At 59.4% G+C, this 19,179-nt stretch overlaps 1 protein-coding gene across 4 annotated transcripts in view; it reads right to left on the bottom strand.

Moving 5' to 3' along the window:
- The window catches only part of LIG1 (DNA ligase 1), a 33,066-nt gene extending 13,994 nt beyond the window's left edge, over nucleotides 1-19,072 (bottom strand). The window contains exons 1-17 of one of the 4 annotated variants that reach the window (XM_039247269.1): nucleotides 18,964-19,072; nucleotides 17,301-17,375; nucleotides 15,186-15,269; nucleotides 14,397-14,532; nucleotides 12,065-12,191; nucleotides 9,861-9,956; nucleotides 7,954-8,058; nucleotides 7,228-7,347; nucleotides 6,970-7,045; nucleotides 4,717-4,797; nucleotides 4,458-4,514; nucleotides 3,375-3,547; nucleotides 2,846-3,012; nucleotides 2,407-2,483; nucleotides 1,700-1,791; nucleotides 1,431-1,530; nucleotides 527-612 (exon numbers count right to left, since the gene is read on the bottom strand). In XM_039247269.1, the coding sequence (XP_039103200.1) occupies nucleotides 527-612; nucleotides 1,431-1,530; nucleotides 1,700-1,791; nucleotides 2,407-2,483; nucleotides 2,846-3,012; nucleotides 3,375-3,547; nucleotides 4,458-4,514; nucleotides 4,717-4,797; nucleotides 6,970-7,045; nucleotides 7,228-7,347; nucleotides 7,954-8,058; nucleotides 9,861-9,956; nucleotides 12,065-12,191; nucleotides 14,397-14,532; nucleotides 15,186-15,269; nucleotides 17,301-17,317 (1,594 nt within the window). In that variant the 5' untranslated portion in view covers nucleotides 17,318-17,375; nucleotides 18,964-19,072. Of the gene's footprint in view, nucleotides 1-526; nucleotides 613-1,430; nucleotides 1,531-1,699; nucleotides 1,792-2,406; nucleotides 2,484-2,845; nucleotides 3,013-3,374; nucleotides 3,548-4,457; nucleotides 4,515-4,716; nucleotides 4,798-6,969; nucleotides 7,046-7,227; nucleotides 7,348-7,953; nucleotides 8,059-9,860; nucleotides 9,957-12,064; nucleotides 12,192-14,396; nucleotides 14,533-15,185; nucleotides 15,270-17,300; nucleotides 17,376-18,495; nucleotides 18,515-18,963 lie in introns of those variants that run through there. The other 3 variants (XM_039247290.1, XM_039247285.1, XM_039247275.1) reach the window with 3 other exon arrangements.
- Nucleotides 19,073-19,179: the final 107 nt, after the last annotated feature.

The raw sequence follows: 19,179 nt of genomic DNA, 5'->3' as shown, positions 1-19,179 counted from the left end.
CCCCCCCCCCCCCCCGCTAAGAAGAGACCACGGCCCTCCCGGGGCAGGAAGGGGGTGGCCTCCCAGCGTCGGGCCATTCCCAGCCTGCCTTGCAGCTAGGTAAGTGCACGGTCTGGGTCACATCCTCCCCCCTCCCTCCCTCTCCTCGTGATCCAGAAGCCTGAGTGTTCCCTCGTCATGCACATTAGGGTGAGAACTTCTGGAAGACGAAATAATAAGGCCGAGAAACCTGGGTCTCTGGGGGGGCCCAGGGGGCCCATGGAGCCCAGCCACCTATCCTGCCTTCCTCTTCCTCTGGACTCTCCCGCATGGGAGGAAGAGGCTGTCTGGCCCGGTCCACTGTGTTTCGGGGGATTCCCGTGTCCCCCCCAGTCTTTTGATACAGGTGGGGACGCCAAACAAAAGGATGGGCTTCCGTGCGGGGAACAGAAGTCAGCTTTGGCGGTGAGGGACCTGCGGGTTCTCAGGGGGATGACTAAAGCCGCGGCCTGGAGGGGGGCTGCGGCGGCTCCCGAGGGCCCTGTACCTGGGCTCAGCCTGCAGTGCTCCGGGAGGCGCTCCAGGCCGTGCTCCAGCAGCACGGGGACGATGCGGTCCAGGTCGGGCACCTCGCTGGGGCGAGAACGGCAAATGTCTTTAGAACCGCCGCCCGGACGCCCCGTTCTCTGGCTGAGAGGAGCCTCCGCGAGTCGTCCCCTCGTCTGCCCCCTCCCATCCCCGATGCCTCTGGTCCCGACTCTCACGGTCTCTGTCACCATCCTCCGTGTCCCCGCATGTCCCTCTGTGCCCTGGGCCTGGGCCTGCCGTCAGCCCGGCGTGAGACCAGCGACATGAGCCACGCGTTAAAGGCCGTCAGGGATGGGGTGAAGAGGAATGGGGTGACGAGGGACGGGGTGAGCGGGGTCGGGGTGAGCCGGGATGGGGTGAGCACTTTCTTGGAGCCCAGGCTCCACCTCTGGGAGGGGCGGACCCGGCAGGCAGGGCGCATAGTAGGGAGCACCATCCTGGCCTGCCGCTCTGCAGGCCTGTTCACGGCCATGTGTCCCCCCTCCTGTCACTGTCACTGCGTCTGGGGGTCACAGTCCTGCTGTGGCCAGGCCCTGTCGGGAGCCCTTGCTGTCACCCCATGGGCGTCATCACCCCCTGCGGTGCGTCGGTCACAGGCCCTCTGCGCATGTGCGTGGCCAGCGTCTCCTCACTGCGCCCCGCCCCCGCACCCTGATCCTTCACCGTCTGCCACCTTCCCGATCTCTGTCCCCAGCCTTGTGCCCGGCACCAACCAGTCCTGTTTGGATCACCACCCCTGCTCTGTCACCTGCCCGTGATGGTCACTAGCACTCGCCAGCCCCCCACCACTCCTACATGGCCAGCGGCCCTCCCGCCCCTCCATCGCCCCCGCCCCCCGCCCCGCCCATGGCCCCGGGTCTCACCAGAACGTCTGCTTCAGGACCATGCCCTGCTCCTCCAGCCACGTCTTCCGGGCCTCCGCTGTCCGGCCCTTCCCGGCATCCACGACAGCCGGGGGGAAGCCTACGAGGAGACCCAGCAGCAGAGGCTCAGGTAAGGGCCCGACCCCTCGGCCCCCACAGGGCGCAGCGGCCGTGTCGGGAAAAGCCTGCAGGGAAGGGGCCCGGAGAGGAGCTGCAGCGCCCGTCGGGGAGGGAGGGCAGCCCGGGGCGGAGGGCGCAGCGGGGCTCACCTTGGCCGGGGGGCGTGAGGCTCACGGCCTGGGCGAGGGCGGCCAGCACCGACTGCTCTGCCAGCCCGAGGCGCAGCCGTCCACTCAGGGCTCTGGGGAGAGGGGGGCCAGGGTGTGCGGGCTTGTCAGCACGTGGTGCCCTCCACCCCTTGCCCCTGCCTCCCTCCGGCCTCCCCCACCTTGACCCTCTGGAGCCCTCTCCTCAAAGCCAGGACGATCTTTGGGGCTGGAAGGGACCTGAGGGGTCACACAGCCTCACTGAACAGACGGGGAAACTGAGGCCAGCCTGTAACAGCCGCGGCCACTGGCGCCCCCTGGGGCAGAACGTGGTGGCTCTCGGGGAGGGCGGCCGGGGCAGAGCGGGACACAGACTGTGACGGGCAGGCTGTCCCCCACACGGGCCTCGCTCTGAGCCGGGGGCCTCGGGCACGAGGCGTACCCTCCCCGGGTCTCGTCTCCCTTTCACAGACCGGGCTGAGTGGCACAGGGCCTGCCGCACCGGGTGCCCAACAAATATTCCGTGCTGGGGTGTGACTGTGACTCTGTTTTTGCTGTCGTGGTGGCCACTTGGCTCCCGTCCTGTCCCGTCCTGCACCCGCTGAGGCCACGGCAGACGAGGCTGATCGATCACAGCACCTTCTACCCACGAGCCCCAGGACAGGGCACTAGCTGGGCCGCCTCCCCCAGCCCCCCGGGCCCTGGCCCACCTGGCAATGAATCGGGCTTCTGAGTGACGGCAGGCGACAAAGAGGCCTTTGATGACGTCCATCTTCTTGGCTGTGGACTGGGGGGTGGGGGGGAGCAGTGAGTGCTGGGGCGCAGGGTGGGGACCACACCTCCTCCAGGCCAGCCAGCCGCCTCTCCCCTCCCCACTCCCACCTGGGCCGAGCTCTGACGTATTGAGAAAGGCCACGTCCGGCTCCCCCCCGCACCCTGTCCCCCCTTGACTCAGCCAGTGTTTACTGTCCCCTCACGTGGTGGCGGCAGAGCAAGGGGGACCCCTCCGCCTGTCCCGAGGGCCCCCACAATCCCCCAAGCAGGACTGAGGCGACCCAGCCCCCAAAGAACCTGACCAGAAGCGCCCCCCCCCGGGTCCCAGGGGAAGGGCCGAGGGTGTAGGGCCCAGGCAGCCCCCTGTGCACTCACAGCGCTGCCGGCGAGTCGGGCGAGGTCTCGGAACTTGGCAAAGACCCCGGCGGCCGTGAGGGCGGGCGGGGGCAGCATGAGCCTCTGGGTGCTGCGGCTGTTCTCGGCCACCAGCCCCACTTCGCCCTTCTCTGCCGCCTCGGCCTTGACCGACTCCAGCTGCCGCCCTTGGGGTGGAGGGGGCCAGTGCTGATGGGGTGTCTCGGCCCCGTCTGTCCCCACAGGACCCACCCTGCCCCTCGGCCGCCCCCCTGCCCCGGACACCGGGCCCCAGGGGCCCCGCCCGCATTGTTCTCCCTACATCTGCCCTCAGCCCCCCAGCTTCCGCACGAACATCTTCCCAGCCCCCCTCGCCCCCCCGCCTCCCTCACCAGAACCAGGGCCCCGACAGCCTGTTCCATCTGGCTCACGTCCCCTGGGACCCCTCCCCCCCACCTCCAGAGCCCCCTACCACCTCTCAGGTGCTCCCACCTCTCCCCCTTCTCTCTGAGCCCCCTACGCTTGAACGGCCACCACACGCCCTGCTTACCTGTGGCCTGGGCCACCGCCTTGAGGAGGACACCGTCACCGACGCCAAGCTCCAGGCCCTGCTGGGGTGGCCCGAGGCTGTTGAGGCTGAGGTAGAGGATGGGGAGCAGGTCTGGGGGGGACAGGGCCACCACGGAGCGCAGCAAGTTGCTCAGCGTCTCCACCATCCGGAGCCTGGAGGGGGGACGGGTGGGAGCACCTGGCATTTTAGGGTCAAAGCCAGGGGCGGGCAGAAAGCAACCCGGGAGAGGAGAAGACAGAGAGCTCGAGTCCAGGCCCAGGGGGGTGGGGGGGTTGACCTGAAGCCCGGGCACAGCCACAGACTGCTGGCAGGAGGGCGAGTCCGTGCCCCGCTCACGATGGAGACAGGGAGGACCATCGGCAAGGATGGTGCGAGCGCGGAGCGCCGTCTGGGGGCCGGGGCCGCTCCCGATCTGCTTGCTTCTGCTCACTGAACCCTCACGGCCACCCCAGGGGATAGACGCTACCACCCCCACTTCATAGACAGAGAAACTGAGGCACAGAGCGATCACGGCTCTCGCCCAAGGTCCCAGAGCCCCTGAAACTCAGGCTGGGACATGAACCGAGGCCATCTGCTCCAGGCCCCGTGCTCCCGCCACTGAGCTTGCTGCAGCTCCAGAACCACGTCAGGGCGCCCGGGCGGCTCAGTCCATTAAGCAGCCAATCCTTCACTTCGGCTCAGGTCACGGTCTCACAGGTTTGGGAGTTCGGGCCCCGCATCAGGCTCTGTGCTGACAGCTCGGAGCCTGCTTGGGAGTCTCTCTCCTTCCCTCTCTCTCGCCCTCTGTACCTCCCCTGCTTGTGCTCTCTCCCCACCTCCTCTCAAAATAAGTTAAAAAAAAAAAAAAATAAGCAAAAGTACATTTGTGTCCACGTCACAGAATCTGAAGTGTTTGTCCCCAGGAGAGACCAGAGAACAGCACGCGCTGCTCAGTGGACCCCATAGACGCGACTGTCACAGGCGGACCCGCCGGGGGACAGCTTGCCCCCCGGGCAGGGACCAGGCAGTGGGAGGCGCACCGCACCCCACCCCCCTCCCCCCAGGGCAGGCCCGACAGATTACCTAGCAGAAACCTCCTCAATCTTCTCAAATGTCCGGGCCACAGCCAGGTAAGGGACCCTGGGGGAGGAAGTGATACACGGGGCCGTGGGTATAGCGCACGCCGTCCGTCGTCTGTCCGCCCGCCTCCCCACGCTTTCCGCGCCGCTGCCCATGTCCCCAAACACGGCCTCGAGAGATAGGACAGTTCCCTCCCGTGGAGCAGAGGAGAGGCAGTAGTGACAGGGACGCGGGGGAGGCAGGTGGGGGGGAGGAGCCTCACTTCTGGCCCTCCTTCCAGCAGGCGTCGTCGATGGGATGGTAGTTGTTCTTGGCAGGATTGTAGCTGGGGGGGTCCGGGGGTCTGTGGAGGCGAAGGGGAGGTCAGACGCCTGGGGCAAAGGCAAGCCGCTCCTCCAGCTGAGATTTTCTGGAGCCCGACTCCGTTCGAGAAACGAGATCACAGAAATGAGCGAAAACAAAGTTGGTGAATTTGGAGCTTACGCTCTAGTGGGAGCGGCAGGGCCCACAAGACAAAAAACCAGAAACAAACAATTTTGATACTAAAAAATCTTTAAAACCAAGTGGGGGGGGCGGTGGGCTGGAAGGTGGGCTGCAAGAAAGGGTGGGGAAGGGGACGTTTGGGCAGAATGACATGAGGCGTGAGCTGAGTGGGTACTGGGGAGAAGAGCACTCCAGGCAGGGGCAACAGCAGGTGCAAAGGCCCTGAGGTAGAGACTCACGGGACAGGTTTAAGGAACAGAAAGGGGGTCCGCGTGGCTGGAATGTGGCAGAATGGTCTGGGCTGCTTTTCACAATCTGTTCTAAGAGGCCGGGGGCGCCCGCGGGCTTCCCAACCAGGGTCTCCCTTATTTTCTCTGCGTGGAACAGCAGGAATGGCAGCAGAAGGGTGCCTTCTCTGGGTGCCGCTTATCCACAAGTGACGCTAGGGATTCTTCTAACCCTGTTTCCCAGACACTCCCAGGCGGGAGCAGCTGACACAGGGTCACGGAGCCCGTAGATTACACGGCTCCAGGGCTGGTGTCCTCAGCCTCCCTGTTCTACACGCCTCTGGAAATGCCTCGCACTAACTGGGCTGGAGCCAGCCAGGCTCCGCAGTCAGAGTCCTCTGGGTGCCCCGTCCCGTCCCGCCACCGAGCAGCCGCGTCATCCTGAGAAAGCAGCTTCCTGTCTCTGAAGCATGGTGCCCTCATCTGCACGACGGGCTCCCGAGGGTCCCTACTGCCACGTGCTGTCATGAGGGTTAAGAAATCACGGCGAGGGGGCCCGTTCCTTGGCGCACACTGTGCGGGCAGGTTTTTTTTTTTTAAGTTTTAGCTAATTAATTAATTTATTTGAGAGAGTGTGTGGGAGGGGCAGAGAGAGGGGGAGAGAGAATCCCAAAGTACGGAGCCCAACACAGGGCTCAAGCCCACGAGACGCGAGATCATGACCTGGGCCGAAATCAAGAGTCGCGCACCTAACGGGCGGAGCCCCCCAGGCGCCTGTGTGGGGAGCACTGCCTAAAACAGCACGGACTCCCCCCGCCTCAGCCCTGTATCTGCATCAAAACAAGAGGATCGGAGACAAGACGGGAATTTTTTCAGCTCCTGGGAGTCTGAGCCTAGACAGGCCTGTAGGGCTGAGCCGGACCGGGCATGCGCAGGGGTGTGTAGGGAGAGCCGTGGGGCCCTTGCCTTTCCCAGTCGGCAGCTGCCCTGGCCGACCCTACTGTGATCGCGAGAGCTAGTGTGGCAGGTAAGAAACTGTACAGCCAGCCGCCCGGATCAGATCTCAGCGCGGGCCGCACTCCCCGACCGTGACCTCAGCAAGGCTCAAACAATAAAGACGAACGGTGACAACAGCAGCAGCAACAACCTGCTGAGCTTGGCAGTGGCCAGGCCCCAGTCAAATGTTTCAAACCCTCAGGAGGGAAACTGGCACAGAGAGGCTAAGCCACTTCCCTGAGGTCACACAGCCGGCAAAGGAGGAGCTGCTGTTTCTAACGACCGCACCCTCCCGTCCCGCCTATGGCCCTTCCTACGGGGAGGTCACATGCTTACACGGTGCCCTTCACTCTCACCAATAATGTCCCAACTGGGGCACAGAACTGATGTTAAGAATCAATCCCCAAAATGCTTTTATTAGGATAATTAACTGTAGGGCGCCTGGGCAGCTCAGTCGGTCGAGCGTCCGACTCTTGATTTCCCTCGGGTCATGATCTCGCGGTCTGTGGGATCGAGTCCCGATCGGGCTCTGCGCTGACAGCGTGGAGCCTGCTGGGACTTCTCTCTCTCCCTCTCTCTCTCCCTCTCTGCCCCTCCCTTGAGCGCACGTGCACGTGTGTGCACTTTCCCAAAATCGACAAGTAAACTTAAAAAGGAGAATTACCCATAATCACAGATTTTTAAAGCTGCAAGAATGTTTGGCAATTACCGCTCTCGCGTTTACAGGGATAAAATCAAGGGAATTTGGACCCAAAGCACGACCCCCTTTAACGCCCGTCCTTGCTACTCGACAGCCGGTACCCGCTCACCCTTTGGTCTCCTCGTTTCTTGAGGCACCAGGTCCCTCTTCTTTCCCTTCTTTTTTGGTCGCCGGCTTCCGGGGAGCTGGGAATGAAGTCAGGAAACTGTGGGCCCTTCCTCCTGAGAGCCCCCACTGCCCAACCCCTCTTGGCCCATCAGGCCAGGAGAGAGGGGTCAGGCCTTCCGCCGGGTGGGGCACACTCTGGAGAAAGGCCCGCCTGCCTCCTCCCTGCGTGGCTGGGAGCTGCCGGGCGGGAGACACTCACCAAAGAAGCTGCTGACCATCTTGGGAGCTTTGGGGGGAGGCCTGGCCTGGTCCTGCCCCTGTGCATCCTGCTTCCCGGCCACCTCGGGCTCTGAGGTGCTCTCCGCCGGGGGCTCAGCTGCTGAAGCGAGACACGGGTCAGTCGGTGGCGCCCACTTCCAACCCTGAACTCCATCTGCAACCTAGGGTCATTCTGACGCCGCAGATGGAAAACAGCGTCCATTCAGCCCCTTTTCTTTCCGGGCAGGAGCTTTGAGCCTGATGCTTTCAGTTCTGCTCAGCATGTGGCCCGAAACTGGAGACTTCGGAAAAAAACATTCCCCCACTTCCCCCGCCATCGCAGAAAATTGGATGCGATGCGTAGCCTCAAATCGTCCCTGTGGTGGTGTTTCTCACACCGGGGTCTCGCAGACGCCTGGCTGCAGGTACCTATGACCTCAAAACCCTGCAGCTCAGTGGGCTGGCTCACTTCATAAAGCACCGCTCCATGAGCAGCAAGTAGTACCTGTGATTTCTCGGAGACACGAATATCTTATTCGTACATTTCCCTCACGTACATGGGGGAGAAGGAGTATTATAACCGTAAAAACCTCCGACTCCCCTGGAATTTGCATTTAAACAACCCATTTGAGGATCTACGTCTTTTGGAAATTAGCTGGCCTTCGAAGACGTCCCACTGGAAGCCGGGGAGCCCGGGTGGGCTGGAGGCAGAGGACTGGAAACTCACAGGAGGCCTCTAGGGGCTCAGCAGGCACCGCAGGCCTGTCCTCCCCTTCCGCTTCCTTCCTTTGGGCCAGCTCAGGCTCGGTGAGGCTTTCTTTTGGGGTCTCTGCTTTGGATAACAGACAGAAGGGTCAGATGGCCATAAAGAGTCACTCTGACTCCCCCAAGGGCATTTCAAGCCCCGAGACATGTGGCCCCGTCTATTCCTGGCGCCAATCGAGCGCATCTGTGAACTGATGGGACGGGTGGTGGCTCGCTCTTGGTCAGCCCCCAGCACGGGGGGCCCCCAGCACAGCCCACACCCTGGGCTCATTCAGCTGGGCGGCCAGACGTGGACACAAACAGCCGGTAACGTCTTAGCAACTTCTAGAATTACTCACCGCAAAATACAGCCAGAAAGGGTCCCAACGCATGTGATAACCTGATACAGGTAAACACTAAACATTTTTTTTTTTTTTTTTTTACAAATAGTTTATTAACACTAAACATTTTTTATACCAATGGGGCGCCTGGGTGGCTCAGTCAGTTGAGCGTCCGACTTCGACTCAGGTCACGATCTCATGGTTCATGAGTTCGAGCTCCACATCAGGCTCCGTGCTGACAGCTTGGAGCCTGGAGCCTGCTTCAATTCTGGGTCTCCTTCTCTCTCTGCCCTCCCCCACTCGTACTCTGTCTCTCTCTCTCTATTCTGGGTCTCCTTCTCTCTCTGCCCTCCCCCACTCGTACTCTGTCTCTCTCTCTCTCTCTCTCTCTCTCTCTCTCAAAAATAAACAAACATTTTAAAATATACATATATTTTTTAAATTGAAAAACACATCATATTTCTAGGGTAACAATAAAAACCAGGAACGTGAACTTGAGAAAAATGCACCTTAGCATCAAGAAGCTACCCGCTTCCCGTGGGCCCATGTACGGACACTGGCTAAAAACGTGTAACTTACAGTGCGAATGGATACTGACTAAAATTTGCCAGCCGGAAGTCACGTGTGCCCTGGGGAAGTGGAGCCCAACAAGGCCAAACAAACACTGACAGTGGCAAAGGCTGTAACTGTTAGAATCTCCCACAGGCCCCCAAATGACCAGTAGGTCAGATCTTTAGGTGGCATTTCCCCCAGAATTCCCACCCCCCCCAAGCCCCCTTGAGGCAAGATAGTTTATTTTTCCAAGGGAAACTGGCGACATCTAGTGGACACTGAAGGAACTGCTGCCTCGAGGTATCTTAAGATTTTAGTCCCATTTGAGGTCTGTCCCCGGAATTCCCGCATTACCTTTCTGCAAAGCTGACCTTTCACTGGTGGCCGTGGTAAAGACTTAGCACAAAAACCCAGCGTGGGGCAGGAAACGGGGAGGGGGGGGGAGTCTTCAGTTGGATTCCACAGTTTGAGAAACCATGGGGAGGCCAGGAGGCATCCTATTTAGTGACTGCAACTCAGGACACAACAAAATAATTGCTTTCCCTTCCGATGTGCGCACCCCATTTTCTCCAACTCCAAGGTTTCTAGAATATAAACGGCCATCTGGACATAACTACTTAATGAACAGAGACACGGAGGTTGTGGCCTGGTTGGGGGGTGGATGCCACAAAAAAAAATCAGAGCCACTAAGGGCGCTGCAAGAGGCTGGGGACCTTGGGTAAAACTTGCCAGGAAAAAAGAAGCGATAGAGATGAAAAGGTTTTCCATCAAGACAAATAGAAGATAAACATGGGAAACACTGTGTATGAATTCACAATAAATGCAAGTGGCCCAAAGCCACCGCCTATGCTGCTGGGGGTGGGGGTGAGGTGGAGTCAGGGACACGGGCATCAAATCGGGGAGCCTGACACTCTGTCCCCTCGGAGAGGCCCCCCCCTCCAGATTCCCCACCGCACACAAACTCCCTCCCTCTCTCCCCCTCCTCCCAGCGACTCACCTTCCTCCTCCTTCTTCCTCTTTGCCTCTCTGTCCCCATCCTTGCTCTGCTCTTCCAGGACATCCTGAATCGTGCGTTTAGGAAGCTGCTTCCGAGCTGGGAAGGTGAAGGGCACAGTATGGCTGACCTCGCTGGCCTGTGTGTCCCTGTCCCCAGGGAGCTTGGGCCCATCGGCGATGGAGTCCCTGGAGGAGGCTCTGGGACGCCCCCCCTTCTGTCTGGAGGCCGGGCCCCGAGGGGGTCCCTCCATCATGACAATAAACCCAAGTAGCCACCATGAACGCGCATCTTCTCCTGGCTGGGACCCCGCCTTGAGTCGCTCACTGTCTGTGTCCTCGTGAACAAACGACTTGCACTTGAACTCCTGTTCTGGAACTTGGGAGGCCGCTTCTAGAGGACTCTAAGTAGACGCTCATGCATGGTAGGGAGTTCACGGGAAGGCGACTGCAGTCGCTTTTATTATCTGTCACCTTCTCCCCGGTCTCCTGGACCCGGTGGCGCCCGCACTTGGCCGCAGAGGGACCTGCTCTCAGCTGCGGAGGGCTCGCTCCTTCTCCTCCTCCTTCAGAAAGTGTCCACGTCCCCAGGACAGTCTTTGGACATGGGCTGCCCGACCTCCCCTCGCTCCAGATGACCTTCTAACGCTTCCCACGCCACCTAACCCTTTCCTCTCCTGCGCCGCTGCACTTCTGTGGTTCCCAAACACGCCACGCTGTGCCACACCTCCGGGCCCTTGCACGTGCTGTTTGGTGGCCCTCTGGGGCAAACTTCAGGTGCCGTTCCCTCTAAATAAAATTCCTCCCCACTCAGGGCCAATCTTGGCATCAGCCCTGGGTCGCTCAGCTGTTTTGTCAGGCCTCGCTCTCTCGTAGCCCTCCCGCAGCGCCCCGGGTACCCTCAGGACAAGACCCAGGCCCCCAGCCCGTGGGGCCCTGTGCGAGCCAGCCCCGCCCTCCTGTCCCGCTGCACACGGCCTCCGAGTTCTCCCTGATCCCTGGAGTGCATTCCATTCTCCAGAAACATCGCAGGGGGTGCGATGCCCCGCAAGCCCGGCTGCTCCCCTCCTGGGGCCTCTGTGCAGACGGCTCTCAGCCACATCAGCACCCATCACGCTTCCTCGGCATGGCCAACACGAGTCCGTCTTCCAAGGCTCAGCGCAATGTGTCACCCCCTATGCGCCGGCCCAGTTCTGAGCTCCCACGTACCGTGCCCCTTACCACTGCCACCGTTTTGTTTTTTTTTTTCGTTTTTTTTCATAAACAAAAAATAATTGGGAGGGGCGCCTAGGGGGCTCAGTAGATTGAGCAACTGACTTCGGCTCAGGTCACAATCGCACAGTTCATGAGTTTAAGCCCTGCGTCGGGCTCTGTGCTGACAGATAGGAGCCTGCTTCAGATCCTGTCTCCCCACCCCACCCCTCCCCATTCATGCACGCCCTCTCTCTCTCTCTCAAAAGTAAAAAAAAAAAAATTTTTTTTAAGTTTTTTGTGCAAGTATAATTAACATACAGCCTATTAGTTTCTTGTGTCACACCTGCCACATGTCGCCCTCATCACTATAGGGTCTCTCACCTGTGACCCCCGCCCCTATACAAACCCTTCCCGATCCCCCAGGGGACACGGTGCCATTCCTCAGGCTGGCTTTCCATGGGCCTTCTCAGTGTCCCTGCTCAGTGTCCCAGCTCGGTGTCCCCAACCCCATGTGCTGTGCTCCAGCACACCAGGCCATCAGTGCCCTGAAGTGCCTTCTCGATGCCTCCTTCCTTCCATTAACTCTCTTCCCTTCCCATTCCCTGCCTGCTCATCCTTGTACTTCAAATCGCCCTTGAGTCGTGGCCCCTGCCCCGTGCTCCCCCAGTGAGCTGTGTGGCCTCCATGGCGGCAGGTAACCACGGTTATAATAACCAACACTTCCTGAGCGCTCGCCAAGGGCCAAGACCAATCCCAAGCACTTTGTGCACATTTCCTCTTAATCTCTGGTACGGTAAACACCCAGTTACGGTCATCTCTGTTCTACAGATAAAGCAGTTGAAGCTCAGAGAAGGTAAGTCATTTACCCAAGGTCACACTGCCAGTGGATGGTGAAGCCGCGCTCTCAACCACAACATTAAGATCAGAGCTGGGATGAGCGTGGCTGCCTGGTGCAGAAACCCTCGCGTTGATGAAGACAGGCCACGGAAGGTGCAGGGGCCTGTGTGTCCTTACCTGTGCGCCGCTTCGGGATCCCTGCTGGGGAGATCCCCACAGGAGAGGCGTCGGAGAGGGGAGGGCTGCCCTCAGGAAACGTGATTGGGCTGGCAGGGGACATGGGTGGAGAGCCCGGGGCCGGCTTCTGGAAGGCAAAAGGAAAACAATTCTAGAGTGAGGGGAGGAAGAAGGGGCCACCTCCTTGCCAAGAGTTCAGTCTCAGTTCAGGCCTCCTCCTCTTACCTGGGCCTTCACTCCACCCACCTGTGAAATTTCCTGGTACCAGACTCTCCCCATCATGGACGCCAATATTTCCAAATGGACTTTTTTTTCTCCAGTAGCAGGACCTTTGATTTTTAGGTAGGCATATGATGGCCCAGCTAAAAACCACATTTCCCAGCTTCCCTTGCAGCTAGGTACAGTCAGGAGTCTGAGATCCACACTTCCCAGCCTCCCTTGCAGCGAGATGTAGTCAGGAGTGTGAGAACTACATTTCCCAGCTCCCCTTGCAGCCAGGTGTAGTCAGGAGTGAGAACTACATTTCCCAGTCTCCCTTGCAGCTACATGCGGTCAGGAATCTGAGACCCACACCTTGGAGCCTCCCTTGCAGCGAGGTGTAGTCAGGAGGGTGAGAAATACATTTCCCAGCCTCCCTTGCAGCCAGGTTAGTCAGGAGTGAGAACTACATTTCCCAGCTGCCCTTGCTATTAGGTGTGGTCAGGAGTCTGAGACCCACACTTCCCAGCAACAGACACAAGGCAACAGAAGGGGAAACGCACACTTCCCAAGCAACCTCTTGGCTTCCTCACTGGCTGAACATGGACATTCACTTGGACAAGGGCATCCAGGGATAAAAGGAAGGGTATAGACTCGGCCCGGGTCTTCGACACTGAGAGGCTGCCACACTAACCCAGGACTTTTTGTGCTCGTTAGAGAGAAATAAATTCCCACCTTGTATGTTGGTTTCAACCGCTCACTCATCTCCCAGGGCCCTCTGCCAGTTAAGTGATTGCCCCTCTGCTCCAAGCCTACCCGGTCCGTTCTCCCTCGTGACGTGGGCACTCTGTGAACCCCTTTCCCGCTCTGGTGCGAAGCTGTGTATTCAGCAGGGCCGGAATGGGGGGGGGGCGGGGGGGAGCCTGCGACAGCTGGATCCAATTTACGGGGTTTGCAACACTCACAGGGCCTGCGATGTGATGCCTCGTAGACACCAGCCCTCTCCGCCCGATGCCCCCTCCTCAAAGATCCGACCAGGCCCTCAAGCCACCCCCTGCAAGCTCAGAGGCCCCGGCACCCACCCGCCAGCATGTGAAGGTCTGAAATTCAGCTCTACCCTTCCAGGCGCGGAGGCTGCATCCTGCAGGGACTGCCTCCACGCCGCCTGAGCGTTCTCTCTTCCCCCCTGCCATTACCCACTTGAAATCTGCATTCCTGGTGGACCTTTCTTTGTATTAAACTCTCTCTGTTCACATCACTCGCGTGTTCTCTCCCGTTTGGACCCTGATGGATACAGGCCCCAAAGGGGGGTGTGAAGGCTGCCGGGAACCCGATACTTCATCCGTCTCTCTCCTGCTCAAAACTGGGCCACGGATGGCTCTCAGCCCCAGAGCAAAGCACAAGCCGCTGAGGGTGGCTCTCCCCACCCCCCCAGGAGCCATGAACACATTCGGGGATGAGGCAAAGGGCCACTCAGGCTGCAGAGGGAATTAGGGTCACTAATCAGCTGCCCATTAGGCGCTTTTTTTTTTTTTTTTTAATGCTTTATTTTAAGAGAGAGAGCGTGAGTGGGGGAGTGGCAGAGAGAGAGGGAGACAGGCGGTCCTGAGCGGGCTCTGTGCTGACAGCACAGAGCCCCACGCGGGGCTCGAACTCACGAACCATGAGATCGTGACCTGAGCCGAAGTCAGTTGCTCAACCAACTGAGCCACCCAGGCGCCCCCCCCCCACCCCCATTAAGTGACTTTTATGCAAGGGAGGACGGAAGCAAACATCTGGGAAGAGACGAAAAGCCCCTGCCACCAGGGGGGACCGGACGTCTGTGGTTGAGCCCTTACTCTGTATCCTGCATTACCGTCAGACCTGCACGTGAACGGACCCCTCTTCCTGTGCACACCCTGGGGGGCAGGTGCTCTGGGAGCTGCGTGCTATGCTGCCCCAGGTCACGGGCAGAGGTGGAGTCAGAACCGCGGAGCCCAGGCTGCCCATCTGCTCCAGGGCACAACCGCTGACCTCCCCCACCGCCGAGGCCATGAGCTCCCCTGAGCAGCTCTGGGTTTGCAAAGCTGATGGGAATTATGGCTCCTTCTGGTCACAACGGGGAGGCTGGGGGTGGGGGGGGGGGGTGACCTACCTGGCCTTTGGAGGGCGTGAAGGCTTCATCCTCCTCCTCCCCTTCACTGCCCAGGACCCGGGCCGCCTTCCGCCCTGGCCTCTTCACTGGAGAATCGAGCTCAGGCACCTCTCCGTTCCGTTCCTTCAGTGCCGCCCTGGGAGGTGGGAGAATGGAGGTGTCCCAGCAGGCAGAGGGGGGATGCTGCCCTGAACGCTCCAGCTCCTTCCCTACGTTTCATTCCCTCCCTTCCCTTTCAAGCATTTAACAGGCTTTTGCTAGGGGCCTCCTTGGCATACGCTCTTAATTATCCATCCATCCACCACATCCTACGTGCCCACCTCCTCTGCGATGAGCAAGGCTGAGGAGCGGATGGGAGTCCCCACTGAGGGCAGAGAATGGCCTCTCTTCTTCAGTCATACAATCCCCTGAGATTTAGCAAGTCTGTGGCCCCTCGGCTAGAGGCTGCACTTCCCAGCACCCCCTGTAGCTAGGTGTGGCCCTGTGTTGGGTTCTGATCAATAGGATGTAAGAGGTCTAACCGATGCATGCAGCTCACTCCCCAATGCTAGTCCTCACATTGTCTGACTCCTGGGGCTCAGACTTGCCCATGGCTTTAACAATTCCGAGGCCCTTGATCCAGCTATGCCTGAAGCTGGGCCTACCTTTGGACTTTCCAGTTACCAGAGTCAAAAAAATCCCCTTTAAGGCTCCAAGATGCTCTGAGCTGGGTTTGGGACACTTACAGCCAGCCAAGAGACCCTGGTTTACAGAGGAACAAATTCACCACCTCCCAGCCCAGGCACATACTTTGGAGGTGGCTCTGTCTCTCTGTTGGAGGTCTCCTTCTCTGGCTTTTTCGCTTTGCCCTCCTTCTTGGGGTGGAAAAATGACCTGCAGAAGCACAGGAGGAGAGGAGGACAGGAATGATACCAGCACAAATGACTCCAATGGGTGCCCGGTTCTAGAGTTTCCGACATACACTGCCATCCCAGGATGCAACAGCTCCCTTCGTAAGGAAAGTGGAGCTCAGCCAGGGGAGGCGGGGCTCAGCCAGGGGAGGCGGGGCTCAGCCAGGGGAGGAGGGGCTCAGCCAGGGGAGGCAGAGGCACTCCGCTCCTGTTTCCCATCCTGACGCACCCAATGACACATTCCCAACTTTCCCTCAACAAATACCAGCTAAGCGCCTCCTAGGTGTCAGGGCCTGGCTGAGGCCCCAGGGATCCGGTGGAGACCCAGACAGAGCCTCCACCCCCGGGGGGTCGACACTCAGTGGAAGAGGCAGATGGATATTAAGTCACTAAATAGAACACGTCGGAAGGCATTGCAGGGCTCTGGAAAAGGCCAATCAGGCCAGGCGTGCTCTCCCCACCTGAGACAGGCTGACCCGAGCGGCTGGCTTCAAGATACCCGAGTCCTGAGGAGGGATGGTGGGAACCTAATAACGCGGACACCTTGCCCCACACTCTCCTGACCCAGTGACGAAGGCCAGCGTCACAGGGGATGTCCTAGGGAGGCCGCGTGCCCCCTACTACAAGGTGATGCCAGGGTACTTCCCTTCACTGCCTGGGGACCCGGTGACAGCAACGTCGGACAAAGTTGGGGACCGTTGGCAGGCATCCTGACAAGCAAAGCCTGAGAAACAGTCACCCGCGGTGACAGAGGGAAGGGAGGAGGCACGGCAACTAAAGGCAGCCTGGGACTCCCAACTGCATCGTGGACCAGAAAAGAGCATTAACAGATAAAGTGGTGAGATCCGAACACGCGGGGAGTGTAGTTAATGGTAACGTCCCAATGCTGACTCCTCGCAGTGGCCGATGGACCATGGTCACATGAGATGTCAACAGTGGAAACCGGGTGCGCCCGATGCAGGAACGGTCTCTACCATCTGCACAGCTTTCCTGTACACCTGAAACCATTCCAGGGCCACCTGGGTGGCGCAGTCGGTGAAGCGGCCGACTTCGGCTCAGGTCGTGATCTCACGGGTTCGTGGATTCAAGCCCTGCATCAGGCTCCATGCTGAAAGCTCGGAGCCTGGAGACTGCCTCAGATTCTGTGTCTCCCTCTCCCTCTCCCTCTCTCTCTCTGCCCCTCCCCAGCTTGTGTTCTCTCTCTCTCTCTCAAAACTAAATAAACATTAAAAAGAAAACCATTCCGGAATGACTTACTTTACAGTCAGCCAATCGATCAGCCAATCCAGCCGAGAAAGCCATCAGTGGTGCTATCGGCCCAGGACAGACTAGGCCCAGATTCGCCATCACGTGAGACGAACGGAGCCTGTGATCTGGGACCTCCCAGGTCTCTGGGGTGGGGGTCCAGGTCTGAGTCAGCCTAGACTCCATCCCCTCCAACTGGGACGCCCCCTCGGGTTCCCAGGGAAAGAGTTCTGGCTCCCGGGTCCAGCCAAGCTTGAGACCATTAATCCCGGGAGGGTTCAACTCCACAAGCCGAGGGATTCCCTCTCTCAGCTCCCTGAGGCCACCCTGCATCAGGTCGGGGTCTCCCAACCTGGGCGCTACCGATGTTCCAGGCCGCCCATTCTTGGGGGGGGGGGGTGTGGGGGCCTGCCCTGTGCACTGTAGTTCAGCACTGTGCTCGGCCCTTATCCAGGAGATGCTAATAAGAACCCCCCCTCTGCCCCCCCACCAGTTACGACAACCAAAAATGTCTCAGACACTGCCCGATGTTCCCTGGGGCGCCGAGCCACCGAATGCAAGCCACTGGGGCGGCGTTTCTGAACCCATGGCTAAAACCTCTTGGTTAACACCCTGCCTGTCCTTCGTGTCACACTACATGTTTTCTGTACTGACTCCTGCAAATTCCAACTTGGAGACTAACTTGTGTTCTTCCGAGAAAAGGCACAGAAAGGGAGAGAGAGAAGCAGAGAACCTCAGAGAGTGTGGGACGGAGGGGCAGGGTCCTTACATGATACTCCGCTGCATGGTGGCGTCAGAATGCTCCCTTCCCTCTCTCTTCCGTCTCTTCTCCACCCCGCTGGTCCTGAAACAGAAAGCCAAACCCTTGGTGAGAATATGGGTTATGCAGACACCAAAACACACGGCCCTCCTCCTTTCAGAAAGAAAAAACCCCAGGACACCTGGGTGGCTCAGTCGGTTAAGTGTCCAACTTTGGCCCAGGTCATGATCCCACACTTCGTGGGTTCGACTCCCGCGTCAGGCTCTGTGCTGACAGCTCGGAGTCTGGAGCCTGCTTCAGACTCTGTGTCTCCCTCTCTCTCTGCCCTGCCTCCACTCACACTCGGTCTCTGTCTCCCCAAAATAAGCATTTAAAAAAATTTTTTAAAAAGAAAGAACCCCTCCATCCACACACTCAAAATCAGAAACATAAGCTTCTCCACCAAGATGAAACTCCTGTTTTTATGGACCAAAATGATTTGCTGGTGGGACTTATTAGTGAAGACAAAGTTCCGGAGGCACCCGGGTGGCTTAGTCAGTTGAGCATCTGACTCTTGATTTCGGCTCAGGTCATGATCTCACAGCTCGTGGGTTCGAGACCCCGGGTAGAGCTCTGTGCTGACAGTGCAGAGCCCGCTTGGGATTCTCCTTCCCTCTCTCTCTGCTCCTCCCCTACTCATGCTCTCGCGCTCTCTCTCAAAATAAATAAATAATTAGATAAAATATCTGCAGATGGCTAGTTGCTACTCTAGTCAGCAGCGCAGAGCTAAAACGCTGAGATCCATAAAAGTAAGGATTTTGTCTGCTTCGTTCAGATTATGGCCACAGGACCTAGAACAGTGCCTGGTACTGAATGCATTGGCCCATACATATGCCTTTATTAAAAAAACCATGGTAACGAAACACATCATTACTGAAGAATTTAGGGCTCATAAGCAGGATCTTTCAAAACCTGGAGGCCATGTGACAAGGAGTCAAATATAAAAGGGTCTGTAAACCTAGACATTTGATTTACCCTCTCCCTTACCAGGTCAACCCCACCTCAGCTCCGCTCCCTCATCAGGCATCCACAAAGCCAGACCTCTCCTCACACAGAAGGCTCCCGACCCTTCCTTTGCCCTTTGCCTAGACCTGGACCATTCCACTAACCTCTCTCTCTGCCCCACCTCCGTCCAGCGGGATCCCCCATTTAAAGCCGACCCCACCTCTCCTTGAACCTTTTCCAGGACCCCGCCTGCTGGCATCTGGCCCCGCCCACAAACAAACTTCCCCCACCCTCAACCCCTTCCAGGTGGGCCCGCCTCCCGAGCCATTCAATTTCCGATGGCTCCGCCCACCAAGCTTTCCCCTGGCCCCTCCCCCTCGAGTGTCTACGACCACGCCCCCTCGAGGAAGCACCGCCCCTTCGGGCCTCTCCTCAAACTCAGTCCGGTCCTACGGACTCCTGCCCTCGTCTAGCCTGTACCTGGCCCTCTCTCTCCGGCGGACGCCCCCCGCCCCCTCAAGCGACCCGCTGCCGGCGCTCTCCCTTCCCTGCCACGCTCTCGGCCGCCTGAGCGTCCACCACGCCGGCTCCTCTGCAGCCGACCGACCCGGCGGAGCCGTGGGCCCCGAGCGAACGGCACGCGCTACGCCCCCCAGCCTCCCAGCCCCGCGTCGGCGTCCCCACTTGCCTCGCGCCGGCCCCGCGCGCCGCTGTCCTGCGCGTCACACCCGGAACCGTTCGGCGCTCGACTGCAGTCTTCAGTTGGCGCCACGGAATTCGCGCGCAGACTTGGGCGGGCGGGGGCGGGGCCTACAGCGTCCTCCCCGCCGCCGCTGCCGCCCGGGGGGCGCTGGGAGTTGTAGTCTCCCGGACCGGAGGCTCTTAGGAAAAGGGGTGAAGTGGG

Source organism: Hyaena hyaena, unplaced genomic scaffold (assembly GCF_003009895.1).
Source record: "Hyaena hyaena isolate Hyena2069 unplaced genomic scaffold, ASM300989v1 scaffold_9, whole genome shotgun sequence".
Lineage (NCBI taxonomy): Eukaryota > Metazoa > Chordata > Mammalia > Carnivora > Hyaenidae > Hyaena > Hyaena hyaena.
Note: the sequence above shows the minus strand (reverse complement) of the source record. Positions and strands in the feature narration are given on the sequence as shown.